Source organism: Spermophilus citellus (genome assembly GCF_964194105.1).
Source record: "Spermophilus citellus genome assembly, chromosome: 5".
Lineage (NCBI taxonomy): Eukaryota > Metazoa > Chordata > Mammalia > Rodentia > Sciuridae > Spermophilus > Spermophilus citellus.
In genome coordinates this window covers 132,813,941-132,831,073 of record NC_138186.1, presented here as the reverse complement: position 1 = coordinate 132,831,073, position 17,133 = coordinate 132,813,941, and the positions used below count along the sequence as shown (strand labels likewise).

The following is a 17,133-nucleotide window of genomic DNA, read 5'->3' as shown; positions in this document are numbered from 1 at the left end:
ATGAACAAAAAGAACAAGTCAAATACACAAGATAATCCAAAAGCATTCATTATTGCTAATACCTTTGCACACATGGAAATGAGAGCCATAGGTTTAGCTAATACTTGGATTTTTTGTTGTTAATATTACTTTTTAAATCCCTCATATTTCTTCAAATATGCTAGGAAATATCTTATTTGTTTTAGAAAAAGTTCTCAAGAAGAACAAAAAGCCTTCCCCACCAATTCCCAGAAACCCCTTTTTTCCTCTCAACTGTGCCTCCTTCTTTTCAGTGTCCCTGCAAATATCTAGGGAAGCAACATACCTACCTGTCAATGTTAAATGTAGGATTGTATTTTCATATGCTCAAAGATTATCTTAAGGAACACTGACTACACACTACTCAAAACCTGACACATACAGTGCAGTGCTGGGTAAACAACAGTTACTCAATAAATACCTTCTGACTTACTGAGGTGAAATAGAGAACTGTGTTCTAGTTGGGCATACAGAAAGCTATTAAAGGAAGGATAACTCAAATTCCCCAAACTGCTGCCTTTTCTTTTTATCTAACTAAAATCCCTATGAATTAATTTTGAGATCCACTTTTACACAAATAAAGGTCACCAATAAATCAAACCATAAAAGTTCTTTCTTTTCCCCTGAAACCAGTTGAAAGGGCATAATCCCTTTTTAATTTTGGTTACATATATGAAAATTACCATACTTAAAAGTGGTACACCTCTTCACAGCACACTTGAATGAAAGATGGTAAACTCAATGATCTGGTTAATATAAATAATTAAATGTGATTTAAAAGCTAATGACATGAAACACTTGTCATGGACCAATTAATTTGAAGCTACTGAAATTACTGACAAAGATTATTTTAAGGAACACTGACTTATCAACTATGAGGCAAGTAGGTTTGCAAACATTTAATCCATTAAACTGAAAAATAATAACCCATATTTTATAACTGGGGAGGAAACAATGTAACAGAAGAAATGAGGGAAGGAGTAGGAAAGGGGATTTATCTTGAAATATTTATTTCCAATTTTAAAAAAGTTCTTGATCTTTAAAGCAGTTTGTATTTGAAAAAAGGAAAAACTATTCTCTAAATGCTATTATACCAAGCACAGAACTGACTTTAAGATCTTAAAATAAAAATTGCTTAATATGACTATTGTTCATAAATCATTAAAAAACAAACTTCAGAGCTGGGAATGTAGCTCAGTGGTAGAGTGCTTGCCTAGCATGCACAAGGCCCTAGGTATCAAAAAAAAAAAAAAAAAAATAGCCCCAAATTACCTACTTCCATCACAACTATCTGAAGGCATCAGATCCACAGGGTTATAGACTGGAGGAATAAGATGATTTGCAACTACCTCTTTTTAACCACTTATGGACAGAAAAATAACTCTCCTTTTACTTTGAGCATATTGATATACATAAGAAGAATTTTTTATTTCTTTTCATTTTTTTGGTCCAATGGCTTCAGGAACTTTATATCTTATTTTAGATATAAAGATCTTATTTTATATATCTTCACCAGAGGGGACAATGCCCACAACAGATCCATATCAACAAAATAAATGTTCTGGATGCATGCATATGCCTATTATGCAGTTAGGTGATGTTTATAGACACTTTACAAATATTTTTGAGTTACAAAATGCATTACACATTCTAGATCATTATCCATATGAGGTATTCTCACATTTGGAAGTATTGAATTTGCACTTTACCAAGAATCATGGTTAATACTAAACAGCAAAGGAAAATAAACACTTCTTGCCTCCAAATGTCTCCTCTGCCTATGTTTAATTGACTTATAAACTCACATAAATGCTATTTCAAGTGAGCTGTGAATTATACCAAATGATTTTGAAATATATATAGAAAAGTCATGTAAAGGAAGGCCTCACTTGAAATTCATATCAACTTTCCATCTGAAAATCAAATCATCCACATAAAAAATAGTCAAAAAGAACTTCATTTAATTAGTGAAATGTAGACTTTTGCATAGAAAGAGGTTACAAAGTAATGCGAAAAAGACTAGGTACAGTAATTTTAAAACAAATATTTAAAAGTATTTTTGCATAATGTTTAACATTTTCATAATGTTTATTGCTTTCTCCACACAGCAGAGAAATGAAGTGCATAATAATACATGCTGTGTTTTTAATCTTTCAAATATAAAAATCTCACGTGCTCAATTTCAATGTATTAAGAGATTATTTTGCCATTAAGCAAAAATCTAAAAAACAAAACAGCATTATGTAGTACTAGTCTAGGCATGGGCAAAAATAATTTATGTACATCCCATTGCATACATTCATCTTGATTTGGGATCAAATGTGATCACTAACTTGAGCAAGAATATTTTAAAACTGTGGTTTTTCTCTTCCCAATGTTCTCTCCTTTTCTCATCACCTCCAGAAATATATCTCCCCAAAAGGTGACAAGATCAGATGTTACATGTTATGTGGAGAAAATGAAGAGGATAAATATATTAAAATAGTCCAAATGAAACTGAATAAATTAATCCAAAGTCTTGCAAACTGGAGGGTTTCCAAGTTGGCATGAATTGGCCTCTGGTAGGCACACAGTAGGCAATTGCTTCTAGATGCACTATATAAATGTAAGGTTTATATAAAGAAGCACCGTATTTTGAACCATCTTAAAAAATTGCCTGGGGGCTTGCAGGCAGAGCAGAAATGCTTGTTAATCTGGGTTCTGATGGAATAATTGTTTCTACCAATTCACTGCTAAATGTTACTGCTTGGCAAGTCTGTACAAAGAAAGCAAACTAAGATCAAACTAGGTCTTTCAACTTGAAAATAATTTTCAGCAATCTTTTTGACCAATAAAAACTGTTGGTTTCAACAGAATATTCTGGCATTGTCTGCAGCCTAATGCAAGACTTCTGTTCCTTTCCTTTCTTAACCTAATGCCTATACTCTTCTTGTGCAATGTTGCATGTTCAGAAGAAAACCTTCCTTAGCTCAGGCACTTATGAAAGATGGATTTCTTTTCCCCATCTAGGTTCCAGAGAATTCAGTCATGACATTTTTCTTCCCCAATTCGGTTGTGCAGATGCACATGTAACTGAATGTTACAGTCCATGTATTTTTCAGAAAACTTTTAATGGAAACAAGTGTTGAGTTTTCAAAAGTTGCTGATGTTGGTTCGGTACCAAGCTGCCTTAAACAAAAAAAAAAAAAAAAAGAAAAAAAAAAAGATAATACCACATTTCCACTCGTGAGGTTTGTGTCTCAAATAGCTTTATTGTTCCTTTGTGGATCTGTAGGTATCTGTATGGCTACCTTCATGGTGCAGAAGTTTTAAGCCGACTCTGAAATGAAGAACATTCAATTACAATTGCAAGAAGTTCAAGCATAACTTAAAAAGCTCCAACTTCTGTCCCCCAGGGTCGGTAAGGTTTACTGTTTGTTCCGCTGCTTGTCTGCTGGGGACTGGACGTGGCTGACACTGATAAGGGTGGGCTGATTGCTGTTGCTGCTGCCACTGCTGCTGCTGCATTTGGGGGGAGCATGGGAAATGCTCCCGCGAAGGACAGAGGGAAGCTGTGTGCAGCTGCAGTGGCTGCTGCAGCCGCGGCATGGACGGTAGCTGAGAGGGACAAGAGAGAGGTGGAGAGAGGTGGCACACAAGGGGCGACGCTGCCGGTTGATGGCATTCGAAGGGCAGAATCTGCATGGGCAAATGTGGCCGTGAGGAGGGCAGAGCCATGGGCAGGTGGCACTTCTGAAGTTGTAGAGAGGCGACAAGGTGTTGACTCCGAGGCATGGAGTCCGTTGGGTTGGAGCAAGGCCGCAGGAAGATGGTGGAAGGCTGCTGCCCAGTGATGTGGATGAAGGGAGTGATGGTGATGGGCCATTGAGGATGTCATTGCGGCTGCCTCCCGCTGGGAGGCGCAAGTGCTGAGATGAGATACGAGGCGCACGCGTAGTGGATCTGAGGAGTCCAGGCCTTCTACAGAGCTTAGGTATCTGGCCACTTCTGTCAGGCACTCTCGGAATCCAATACTCATGAAGTCCATGGCAAGGGCATGGGCGTCAAAGTAGCCTAAAAACCGGTTTGAGGAGAGTGGGGTGGGGGTGGGGAGATGGAAAGATAAGGAGGAGCAAAATGAGATTACATGAGTCCTACTGTGCCCTTAGGATATTTAAGTAGAACGATAATCTTTTCTGAAAATATTGTCAGTTATTTATAGTTTTAATTTCTGTAGAAGAAAGTATGCTTTCAAACTTGCATGTGTGACAGCACTGGTAATGTGTCACAGTTGTTCTTGTAAGTAAATATCAGAAGGGGGGGGGGAATTAATAATGTCCCTGTTTCAAATCTTCCAGGAAAAAAAAAAAAAGAAAAAAGGTGTCTCTTCTTTAGCATTGTGAGATAATGACATTCCCCAGCAAACTTTTTCATGGAAATAGAAAAGGCTTCTCTCCTCTGTCCCAAGTGTTAGAAATTACAGGGCTTATCTGAAACATCTGTAAAACGCAAATTAGCAGTTTGAGGACTTTCTGTAGATATGTGCTAAAATTTCACTAATTCATAAGTACTTTTTGACTCACACTTTTTTAAATCAACAAAGTGAATACATCTTGTCATTATTTTGTATGAATTGAATGAAAACAAAATGAGGGTTTTTTTAATTGGTTGCTAATTTGATGATCTGATTTTTCTGTCATATAATGCAAGGGTGTTCTAGTAAAATGAGATTACTATTGTATAATCTTTGTTTTTCTGAAGTTCAAATATGTATCTCCTTTGTTGGTTATTTGACTTTTATGTGGCATCTGCCCAAGGGAAAAATGTGTATTAATTGTATCTGTGTATATGCCCCAACACCCCACATCTGTAGGTTATTACCATTAAAATAGCTAAAGTTGGGCCTTTTATAAGTCTTCTTTTATCCAGAGATAATACATTATAGGAAATAGTGATTTCTAATTGTTATAGTGCCAATTAAGGGCATGATAATAGATATTTTTTTTGGTGGGGGGAATGGTACCTTCTTTGATCACCAGTCTGTCCAAATATATCCTTTTCTGATTCTTTCTAATTTGCAATTTCTTTTTAAGTAATTTTCTAATTAGAAGTTTACTGTACTCACATTTTGGATGTGTGTATACATGAATGAGAAATAAGATTAATTTCATCTAAGGCATTTACTATATTATCTTTTTATGCTTTTCAGCTCAAAGTATTACCTGTTTATCATCTACTAAAAATTAGACTAACTTAAGTTAGAACCTAAGTATTTTGGAAAAGAGTAGTCACATAGAGTCAAAATTGTAAAGCTAGAATTCCAATAGAAACCTGGAAGTCTTAAAAAAGATGTTTGGGGCAAATGTATTCACCATTAAAACAGAAACAAAAGCACAATGTTGATACAAGAGAATATCATGGAATGTGGAAGATGGGCTGCAAAACTAGCTATCATCCCAAGACCTTGGCACAGCTAATCAACAAAGCCTCTGGGGTTAGTAGGAGAAGCTCCTAATGTCTCCATGAAATGATTTCACATTTCAGTTCTGAGGGTTCTCTGCAGGGCTCTTGCAGTCTTTTGATTTCCATGAGGAGGAGGAGGAAGGTAATGATTAGAGTCTAGAATCCCAAAAAGATTTAGAAATTTAAGTGACCCTACCAAATCTTCTCTAGAACTACCACATTATCAAGATGGACTATAAAGAATAAACTAACAGATTTGAAACTCCAGGAGCTTCTGAGAAATTTTATTTGTGGTCATGAAGTAAGTGACGTTTGTGGTTTGCCAGCTAAATTGCTGTATATGGCTGAGTCTTTTGTTGCATTCTACAAAATACAAACTATTTAATTCCTATCCTGTTGTTGAATGCAAGGGAGAAACAATGATGAGTAGCTGTCTCTTGTGAATGGATCTCGGGCCAACATAGCACACGTGTCCATAACCATGCTCTGTGCCAGCATGATGCTATGGACTTTAAGTCTTGAAGTGCATTTACTCACAACAACCATCTTCATTTTACAGATGATGAAACTGGGGTTAAGCAAGGGTTAGTAATTTATCCCAGGTCACAGAGCTAACAAATGGTCAAGCCAGGAGTCAGGAAGAGGCAGCCAAGTTAGAGTCCATGCTCTTTACCCTGACATTCTGAGATAGCTGGGAGTCTTTAATTATGCAAGACCAAACTACCAGTCCCCTTCTTTAAGACCCACATATTCTCCTGTTCTATGACCTTTCTAATGACCCAGCAGTCAGGAGACTTGCATGATGCCTACTTGGAAATGTCTGCTCATAAACTATTCTGGGATGAATTTTAGGACTGTTCAGGTAGCCAAGAATAGCAACCAAGATGGAACTCAGCTTTTATTATGAAGCCAAAGAACAATATTACTCTTTAGAAGTACAACTCATGCCAAATATTTGAAACCCTGATAACATTTCAATGCCAAGGGAAGGAGAGCAATCACACTTCTTCTGTACCATCACTAGCTCAATCAGTCTCAACGTTCTGCGACCTTAGGTGTGGAAACATCCATGATGCTGGAGAGGTCTTTGGAGCTCATCTTGCTAACAGAAGCCTCAAAGAGCAGCAGATTACTTCTGTGGAAGTCAAAGGCAAGGCAGTGGCCAAGCTAGGCTGGATCACTAGCTTTCTACGATTTAACTCACTTCTCTTCTTTATATTACAAGAAATGTTTGTGTCCAATCTTACTCTTTATTCATTTGGGATGGCTTCTTGGGAAGGTATAACCTGGATAAGCTATAATGTGTGAACTTAATAATCACTCTGTACTTCACACAGGCAGAAGATGGTTAAAGGCAGGGTAGATCATCTACCAGTTCTCCGACTGGTAAAATGTCATTTCCGTCCAATGACTTGCTCTGCCCTGATTGAGAAATAATAGCTATTAGTAGAAGGCTAATGCTGAGCACAGGAGGCCTCCAGTATTTAGTTTAACACTTAACTCCTTATAGTACCCTCTCTCTATTCAGTGGTTAAATATATTGAATAACACTCTTGGATGAGATGAATAACAAAGGCTTCCAAAGAATGAAAAAGCTACAAACAAGCAAAATCAAAGCTGTCATCCATCAAGTGATTTTTGGGGAAGGGGATAATGAAATCTGAATGATATTGTAGCTTTTACTATTTTTAGCCTGAGATACTACTGATCCTTCTCTGATCCCTTGAAAATTCCTTCCTAAGGTACTGTCTAGTACAGAGAATCTGTCTCTAGGGAACTGGGCCCAGAGGAGACTCCTGTCTGCTCAAGAATGAGTTGACTTTGTTCATAATTTCTAATATAGACATTTCCTAACTGCACTTCAAATGTTTTGTTTAGTTTAAAGCCAAGACCAACTAAACTCTGAAAGCAATAATAAAAATAATTCTAGTTACTTCTTTTACAATTCTTACATGATTTTGAGTTCTGGCCTTGATTTAATGAAGTAAAAAGAAAAAGGAAGAAGGAAGAATTAGGAAGAGGAAGAAGAACAAGAAAGAAGGATTGCTTCTAACCTCCTGTTTATATTTGGATGTTTGTGTGTTTGTTTTGTCTTTCTGTACAGATTCCAGCGTGCGCTTCTTAAATCCCAAACAAATCTCTGACCAGGCTGCTGTGAATGAAGCTTTACTCCCACAGTATTATGAAAGCAAACACAAGCCCAGGGTCAAGTGCTTCTTTTGTTACAGAAGTTCTTTCCCACGAGTTCAATCCTGCCATTAGCATTGATTTCCATGGCTTTAATCTGGGGCCGCCTATCTCAGCTTGTTAAAGAACTGTTCAACTATGACTTCCTTACAATATTAGAGGGAAAGATGAAAAGAGAAAGGTAGAAAGGGAATAAAAAACAAAGCCACCAACTTACCTTTACCCCCTGTTGCCTGAAGCATCTTCAAATGATCCACTGTCATTTGCAATATTTCAGCTTTTTCTAACTTTGCAGATCCCTTCATTTAAAAAAAAAAATACAGTCTCCTAAGTCTTTCAGAAATTAACTTGGAACATTATAGATGGAATTTAGTTTTATAGTTTCAATTTTCCCTCTCACTAGAAAATTCTAAATTTATTATCTTCATAGGGAAATCTGAATTCTTTCCAAACTTTACAGGGAAACACCTAATAATAGGCACTTGCCATTTTAACTTTTAAAGACCAAAAGAAGACATCAAATAAATGATTTTTAATCATAATTATATTCCTAAGATCACTCCAAAAATGTATTAAAATTGCAAAAATGTCAAACTTTGTGTTTCATTTCTACCTTGGTTAATATTATATTTTATTAGAAAGCATTCAATATTCATATAATGATGGAGTATAGATCAGTTGAATACCAACTCTGGAATATAAGGGGACAGGATTTAGCAAATTATTGTTAAAAGTAGATGAGTCAAAAATAGAAAATAGCTCAGTGGAAGAGTGTTTGCCCAGCATACATGAGGCACTAGATTCGATCCTCAGTACCACATAAAAATAAACAAATAAAATAAAGGCATTCTGTCCATCTACAACTACAAAATTTTTTTTAAAAAAACATAAAATTCTGATAAAGCCTTAAGGTGATTCATAAAGACCACCAGTAAGCAGAACCAAGAAAAAAAAAAATAGTTTTTTTTAATCCCTTAAAAGTTACCAGCAGGTGTCACTGTGAATTTCATGATCACAAACAAAAAGGAATATTTACAACTTATTTAAGAAGCATAATAAATGTTTAAGGATTTTTGAACCTTTAAAAACAGTTCTTAATAAAATTTGTCTTGCAAATGTATTTTTATGTTCCTGTTTTTAAAATAAGGCAACCCCTGGAAATCAATTGGAATACAAATATACCACCTCAAACTGTCTCAGGGTCTATGGGTGGCTTCTAATTTCCTGGAAGAGCTAAATAATTAAACCAATGTGTTTTCTCTCTCTCTCTCTCTCTCTCTCTCTCTCTCTCTCTCTCTCTCTTAAAGCATTCTAAAGTTTATTCCAGGTTTCTATGCTTTATTTGTTTTGTGAAAATTATCAGCACCCAGGACATGGCAAGAGTGTTAGAATTATTTAACTCTAAAGTTGAAACACTCTTCTAATCATATTGTGACAGGGCCAGCTCTCTAGGGTTGGTAGCCAAACCCTGCTAATGGGAAAGCTTATGTTTATGGTAACTAGCTGCCAAACAACTGAGGTTTGTTCTTAAGGTTTGTTTTAAGTCAACATTTAAGGAGAAAAAAAAAATATCCAACCAATCAAGGGAGTGGAGGGGCACACCAAACTGACTGTTCCTCATAACCATAGACATTTCAATATTCAAAAATTTAAAAACATTTATTATTGACATTTTAATTTGCAGCCCTTGTCATTGAAAATGCTACTAATCAAACATATAATTTTTGTATTTAAAACAAAAACAGTCTCAGCATATAAATCAGGTGTCTTTCTCTTAAAGATCCATAATCAATAGCACATCATATCCTGTACTTCTGTCAGTGTTCAACTTTTCCATGAAGATGTACAAGGAGTTTCTGTGAAAGTGACCAATAGCTAAAAACTGTAGTTTCTGGAAAATCTCCAAGGACTTTGCTGGCCTTGTTTTAGAATGTTTGTGGATTCATGAAGTAAACAAACAAACAAAAAATGGAATAAACAAACAACTGCTTTCTGGTACCCTTCTTGGAATTCAATTGAAAATATTTTCAACAAGGACATATGCCACATCCTTTGAAAGATGCTCTTAGAAATCCGTGCCATTAGCCACTACAGCCAGAGAAACGTCGCTTTTCTAAACCACAAAGAAAGATTTAAACATTTGGCTTTCTGTTTTTCTAACTGAGTAAAATTGGTTTTTGTAAAAGAATATTTGAACCCTGAAAAGAGGCATTTATGACTAATTTGATTTTTGCCAACTTTCCAAAATGTGCCCCAAATCAAACATCATTCTATTAACCCAGCGATTAAAAATGAAAGCAAGAGGCTTGGTAAATAAATTGTATTAGTAGTATTATTTAGGAAGTAGAACTAGAAAGTTACTTCCTGGGCTTTATTTAATTTTTTAATTTAAAAGATTTTTTAGTAGTTTGAGAAAAAATGATATTTCACATATATGTTTTGAAGAATATTACATACAGCCCAGTTTTAAACAAAACCACTACTGATGTTCATAGAAAGAACAGAAGAAAGCATGAACACTGTTACCCTAAAGGGGAAAATAAGTTAAAGAATGGAAATGTTTTTCAACTTCATGATGGATTATGTTTTTAATAGTTTTGCCACAACAAAGCATTTTATTGAAATAGCTGCTCTGTGCCAGATCAGGGCACATACACCATTATTTTAATGAGCTTTAACAAGAAACTCACATTCCCAGATGAGAGAATCAGATTCTTTGGGTTTTGGGGGTGAGGGGGGTAGCTTACTTGTTTTTCAAAAGCAGTTGGCACCAGTCGTCTCAACTCAGATAAACTGTTATTTATCCGATCCCGGCGCCTTTTCTCTATAATCTATCTCAAAGAAAGCAAAACAACAGAAGTTTATGAATACATAAATGATAAAATTACTCATAATGGAAAAACACAACTGTTACATATTAGGCTGGATTACATGAAATAAAAAGAAAAAAATCACATACCCCTCTCCTTTTCTTTCTTGCCATAATTTGAGATGTTGTTGTTGGAGAATTCGATCTAATCACAGAACTAGTACTTTGCCTATGAAATAGGAAGAGTATGTCAGGTGCTGCATTAACATAACAATGGTTTCTACTGGGTACTTTGTGGCACCCATTAAATATTCAAAGTGTACAATTCATGCCTGTGTTATTTTATTCTTAGTTTTTACTTCCCTTCTAATAGCCTTGCTTTGGGCCCTTCTGTGTCTTTTCAGGCAGGAATTATGCCTTTGAAATATATTTAATTGGTAATCCAGATGCCAATTCTATTGGTCCTCCCTCCTGTCAGACACACTGAACAAAGTAATATCACTTTCAAAAATAAGGATCATATGAAACAGCACTATCAAATAGTCATCACACATCAAACTGTTGCCCCTAGATGCAAACTTTAAAATGTAGAGAAGTTATTACTATTTTAAAACTTCAATTAGGAGTATCTTAAACAGGGGGGAAAAAAACCCACAAATTTGATGTTCTGCACATTAACATCCCAAAGAATAACCTAAATTACATATGTAATGACAGCGAAATTAAAGTTAGGCTTAGTACTAGGTAAAGGCTTTACTTTGAAAAGGAAACCATAGGTGTCACTCAGCTTTCAAACTAAGCTTAAATCTCCAGAAGCTGCAATCCACCTTGAGTTTACTAATGAAAAGGCATTTTTATGTTAAAAATTAAAATTATTATTTGGTCTCATAACTTTTACACTCCTTTCTAGTTTGTATCTCTTTCTCTTCATAATTCATGAATACTATGCTTCCTTATGGCTCAAATTCCCCGGGTCCTGTTATTTGTTCTCTTTCATTTCAGAAATACTGCACACACCAGGTTCCTATTACCTCACCTTCTCACTTCTGGATCTTATTTCTGAATTAACTAACCCCTTCATTCTCACTCCTTCTCTACTGGTTTCACCTTTCACGTGACATCTTCCGTTTTTTCAGACCTCATTTTTAAAGATGACACAACACTTTAATAAGAAGACACTTTGTAAACGTTTCATGTAAGTATAGTTGCTTTTGCTGATTCCTGACTCTGATTTGTTTAGAATAAGAATGTGGAAAAAAAAAAAGTTTTCCAAAGGCAGGAATAATTTCACTCTTTGAGTGACAGCTGCAGATAAATAATTAAGGTGCTTCTGGGGATGCCAATTAGAAGCAATTATCATTTGACCCGCCTTGGCTCTAAAATGCCTTGGTAATCTCCCTCTGTCACAGGAAAGTAGAGGTCTGGCTTCTGTGATCAGAATGCCGATCTTTTCCAGGCTTAAGAACTATCAGTCAAAGAAATGCCAGATTCGAACCTTACATCTGTCACTCACTCGCCTGATAGACAAATCACTCACGGTTAACCTGCACAATTCAAGCTACTTAGGCTTGACATCGTAGATTGTTTTAATTGCTCCAAAACCCAAACCTCTCCAAAAATAAAAAGTTAAATTACTTCTCTTCTCCTGAGCTATTTTGGAACTGCCTCCAAATACAGCTTCAGCGGCGGCGGGGGCATCTCCAGTAGCCCGGACGTGCCTATCCCCGCGCCCAAAGCTGACAGCCTGGGACCCTCCCTCGCCAACGCCTGCACTCTCCGGTTCAGTCGCGTCTTCAGTCCTCTGCCCCACCCCTGGAGAGAAAACCCACAACTCTCGCCCCACCCCAACTTAAGCTAAACGAGCGCCCACCACTTAAAGTTTCTCTGGCAAAACTTTATTCTCTCTAGCAGGACGCTGCAGACAGAAGCCTCGGGATTTCCAAGAAACCCTCGTGCCCAAAGCTCCCTGACACCCTTTGGCCCTGGCAGCTCGCGCCCAGCGCGCGCTCACCCGGAGTAATTGTTCTCGCTCCCCACGTCGATGGTCTCGTCCATGTCGCTCTCGGAGGTCGTCTCCTCGCAAGGGCGCTTCATCTCGGCAAAGATCGTTCCGGGCGCAGCCCTGCCGGAATCACCGACGCTGAGCGGGGTGCAACACCCTCCCCGCCTGCCTCCTCCCTCTCTCCCTCCCGGGACTTCTGCAGGCGAGGCTTCAGCGGCGGCGCGGTCGGCTCCTCGCGGCTCTTTCCCACGCCGCAACCCTTCTCCGCAGCAAGAGCCAGCGCCGGCCACGCCCCCCCCACGCGGGCGGGGTCACCTCTCCCACCCCAGGCTTGCCCACCCCTCCGCCTGCCGGGCACCGCCTCCTCGGGGGCCGGCGTGGCCCGCTATTGGCTGGGGTAGGAGGGCGTGGCCGCGTTCGCCAATGCCCGCCTCAATGCTCTGGCAAAGGCGTGGGAATGCGGCCGCCGCGCACCTGGGACCCTAAGCTGCGCGCGGGCTGGGAGAGACCGCGGAGAGCGTAAGCGCGGGCTGCTTAATTCCAGCTAGTGAGCGCGCGGTCTCAGACGCCAGCGCGGCGGAGGCGGAGGCGAGCCGGCGAGGGGCGGGCTGTGGATCTGGGGTTTCGGCCCTCCTCAGCTCCCGGCGGTCTCGCCCAGGGAGTCTTAGTTCTGTGTTTAAAGAATAACCCCGAGCGCGTGGCTGAGTGTGAACAAGCGTGTGTGACGTCGGGAGGCGCCGTGACTTAACCGAACCGCCCCGCTCGGCTGTCCCTTGTCTGGACCAAAACTGCTGACTGGCTGACCCCAGCGGTCACATTTGCCCTGTGGGGTTTTTGAAAACCTTAAATCAATGTTGCTTTTCTCTCTGACAACTCCTGAGGCAACTTCCGCGGCCTCTGAGCTGTGGACAGATAAAGACGCAAGTTTCCCCGACCAGGTACTTAACCGCTGGCAGTCGGAGGGTTTGAGAGGGCCCGACTGATGTCCGATTTGCTATCCCTCAGTTATTTCCATGTTGTCTTCGGCCACAAGGACTGTTTAGCAGACCTCCAGCCGTGGGCTGGAGTTTTGTCTACTCAGATGGTTGGAAGGACTCGAGTAATGAAGAGGGGATCTCAGGACACACTTTAGGATTTCCAATTCGAGTTTCTTGGGCTTGGGTAATCCAAATAAGTGCATAACTTCTTCCTCAATCTCCCTGGCGTGTGCAATCGCAGCCGCCGAATTAATTAGATTCAAGAAGTGAAGATTCGTGCTTGGAAATTCAATTTCTTTTCTAAATTCCCGGTTCATGTCCAATAGTTCTTGGTGCACGGGCAACGTGGGTTGTTTAGGACTCCACCTCTTCTTTCAAATTATGTTTTTAAACTACTATTTCTGCGTTTAGTGGAATTTTTGAACCGGCTACGCCGAAGTATCTCCGCGAGGGCAGGAAGTGAGGGACCGAACTTGGGACGCCGGGGTCCGCTCACCCTCCGTGGCGCTTAGGTACCAGGTGGAGGGCGGCGTGTGGTTTGGGGTCCAGCCCGAGACTCCACGCTTAGCGTCGGGACAGTTCTGTGCTTGGTGGTTTAAAAAAAAAAAAAAAAAGCGTTTGAGAAAGGGCATTTTGCCCTCACCACGTGCCTGCGCCACTTACGGATTTGTATTTTTCTGGGGCTCCGCCTAGGGTATCTTTTTAACAGTCCATTCTCTCCTAATACAAGACCTGTAGGGTCGGGAAGGAGTAGAGGAAAAGGTGGACAGGAAAAGACTGAACCCGGGCAAGAAATGCTCTCAGGGAGTGCAGGAAGGAGCAGGATCAACGCAGAGGACCCGAAGTGTGGGTGTTAAACTCCGATTAAAACATAAAACTCCTTCCCCACTTGCCTCGGTTTCTTTTGTGCGGTCCCCGCAGCGGTGCCTTCAATAACCGTGTGAACAGAAATCCGAAACGTCCCATTCTGCCTTCTGAAACGTAACCCCAGCTAATCACACAATCGGCGTGGAGCGGGTGGGGCCTGGTAGGGCTAGACCCGGGTCAGTGCCTGGCCCCGGGTCCCCGGGTGGCCGTCACTCTCCATCTCGGCTACCAACCTCAAGCGTGCGCCCGGCCTGCGTGGGACTTCGGGCCTCTGTCCGCGGTAGCGCAGGCTGCTTGAGAGCGGTTGCTCAGAACAGAGTAGGCCAGCACCCCGACGCCACCCCTGCTCCAGGTCCCCGCAATCCTTTTGAGGGTGAGCCCAGTGCACACAGGTTCCCGGCCCCAGCTCCCCAGACTGAGTGCGCGAGTTGGGTCAGTACGCCCCAGCCACAGGTGAACATTTGGCGGCTGGTCTTCGCGAGCTCAGCCTTCACAACTCTGGGTGAGGGCTGCACGTTTTTCAGAATGCCTACAAGTGCAATTAACGTTTGCCACGCGAGCAAATTAGCGGGCGCTTCCAAACGCCTGAGGGAAAACCTAAAATCATAATTGGGAAAAAAAAAAAACCTAAGTCCCCCCCCCCTCAACTAGTGTATTTAATTATAATGATTGTGAAAAATTGCAGAAGGAAATGGTTTGCTTGCAATAAAGTAGCAACTGGTTAAAGTTTTTCCATATTTGTCTTTGAAGACTTACCCGCTGTACCGTGTCATAAAGAAAAACACTGCAGGGTCGAAAGCACACACGGATTTAGTGTGTGTGTGTGTGTGTGTGTGTGTGTGTGTGTGTGTGTTTGTGTGTGTGTGTGTGTATAAATAAAAGCAAAGAAGGTCATATTTTTAAAATGTTTAGAACAGTATATAGTTGTATCTGGTAAAGAAGAATGCTTAGAGCAAAAGGCAACATTTTGAACTCTATGGAAAGGGTATGCTCATTTATTTTTAAAATACTTAATACAGAATTAGGGCGACTTTTCCATTAGATCTTTTATTCCCCTCAAATAACTCATTTGCCTGTCCCCTTAGGTGCCTTGTCCTTCTTCTGTCCCTCTAGTCTTGGGTTAGAGGGAGAAACAGAGGAAGTTCTCTTAAAGACCCCAGCCTCCAGCATGCTTAAAAAAAATCGCGGATTGGAGGTGGGGGGCGGAGTAAGGAGTTTTGGGTGGCGTAGGCAGAAAGAAAAGAGAGAAAATGAGAGAATGGCGGGATTTTAAGCTTCATTGCCCTTCGGTGTCATCCTTTTCAGGGAAAGTTAGTTGAAGGCTTACTAAGACTAGAAAAAAAAAAAAAAAAAAGATGCCCGCGAGTAGAGAAAGTAACCTGCAGTTACTGTCTTTCTTTTTGAAAGATTTGAATAACGAGATAATTAGACTGATGGATAAGGTGGTAGTGATGGGGGGAGGACTGTCCCAGAAACAAAATGCTCTTGAGAATGAAAGGCCAGGACGACAGATCTAAAGTGAATGTAGGAAGGGAGACTGTCGCCTTCGCGAAATTGGTCCTTTGCCTGTGTTTTGTGCTTATGTGATTCAACTGTCTTAGTGGCCTGAGAATGGTATGTCCAGTGAAATTTGATCAGAAGATATCCAATTCAATGGTTTGGATATTCCTCTCGGACGACTTTACCCCTACTCATTTATTATGAAGTTAGTTTTCGCATCTATATTGATACATTTGACAATCTTGACCAAGTCTTATCTTGTCCCACAAAGTTTGTGTTTTGTTGTACAAAATAAGGAAGTGATTGCTTTACTGTAATTCTAAAAATTCTCTTCTGGCATTTTGGGAATGAATTGGGTTCTCTTTTTATCATTTTTGGTCTGCTTTTCTCTTCATTAAAGCCCTCTGATTTTTTTAAGATCCGTGTTCACACTTTGTTATTTGAGGCTTTTCTGAATCCTTGAGACTATTTAAAATTATTTATAAAATGTCATGTATCCCAGCATTTGGCTCAGAAAGCCATCAAAGGCATATCACTTTAAAAATGTTTGAAGGTAGTTTTGAGAGAAGTGAAGTCAGGGCAGTTCTATTATTTAGAGAGCTTTCTACAACCTAAATGCACATAGTTCAAGCAGAGAAGTCCAATATTTTACACCTTTTGAAATGTAATAATTTACAGGGCTCTCTCCCACATAGGGAGGATAAACAGGTTCCTCTGACAAGTGCTAGTCTATTTGCAATTGCTGGGGCAGGTGATAAGCACAAGTGTATCTGTGGGCGGCCTGGCTGGGAGGTCTTCCTTGAATACATGGCTATGCTGAGCTGGCAACGCCTTAAAATGAGTGAGAATGCTGAGCCAGGGAAGTGGAAGCCAAGGGTAAGATCCTTGTGAATTTCAATACCTTTCCTAACATCATGCTGGCAGGAGGCAGGCTTAGTCTAGGGTCACTGTGGGACACAAATTTGCAAGCCAGTAAAGCAAAACAAAGCTCAAAACCAAGGATAAATTTTGGCCCACCAAATTTTCAAGGTTGGTCATCTCTAAGGAGCTGATTTACCTGTTTTAACAATATTCATGTCTAAGTCAGCTACACTCCTGCATTATTTCTTCCCCATTAGGAGCTATTTGTTATATCCAATATTCTGAGAAAGGATGTCTAAGATCCCAAATACTCTTTTCCTGGAAGTTACAATGTTTAAATTGATCTCTGCTATTAAGGGAAAATTTATTTAAAAGCTTTTATTTCATGGTGTTATTAGTGCTGTTATTAGTGCTTAGCACATGTTCAAGGATGAAGACTGTTTTATTGTAGGACCCTGAAAAGGAGGTTG

The 17,133-nt window shown here is 39.9% G+C and overlaps 1 protein-coding gene across 2 annotated transcripts; it reads right to left on the bottom strand.

Moving 5' to 3' along the window:
* Positions 1 to 1,254: 1,254 nt before the first annotated feature.
* HEY2 (hes related family bHLH transcription factor with YRPW motif 2) lies at positions 1,255 to 12,742 on the bottom strand. Of its 2 annotated transcripts, none has more exons than XM_081296704.1 (5): positions 12,092 to 12,235; positions 10,607 to 10,685; positions 10,395 to 10,478; positions 7,865 to 7,946; positions 1,255 to 4,071 (listed from the first exon to the last, which is right to left on the bottom strand). In XM_081296704.1, the coding sequence occupies exons 2-5, from the start codon at positions 10,628 to 10,630 to the stop codon at positions 3,386 to 3,388; spliced, it is 876 nt and encodes a 291-aa protein (XP_081152830.1). In that variant the 5' UTR covers positions 10,631 to 10,685; positions 12,092 to 12,235; the 3' UTR covers positions 1,255 to 3,385. The 2 variants fall into 2 exon arrangements, with proteins under 2 accessions (XP_081152830.1, XP_081152829.1); XM_081296703.1 differs by lacking the exon at positions 12,092 to 12,235 and adding an exon at positions 12,468 to 12,742 and having other exon boundaries at positions 1,265 to 4,071.
* Between the last annotated feature and the right edge of the window lie 4,391 nt (positions 12,743 to 17,133).

Coding starts and splice junctions, on each gene's coding strand:
- HEY2 (XM_081296703.1), bottom strand. CDS start 12,550: ATGAAGCGCCCTTGCGAGGAGACGACCTCCGAGAGCGACATGGACGAG. Junction 10,686..12,467: donor AGCGAGAACAATTACTCCGG/GTGAGCGCGCGC, acceptor CCTATTTCATAG/GCAAAGTACTAGTTCTGTGA. Junction 10,479..10,606: donor CAAGAAAGAAAAGGAGAGGG/GTATGTGATTTT, acceptor TCTTTGAGATAG/ATTATAGAGAAAAGGCGCCG.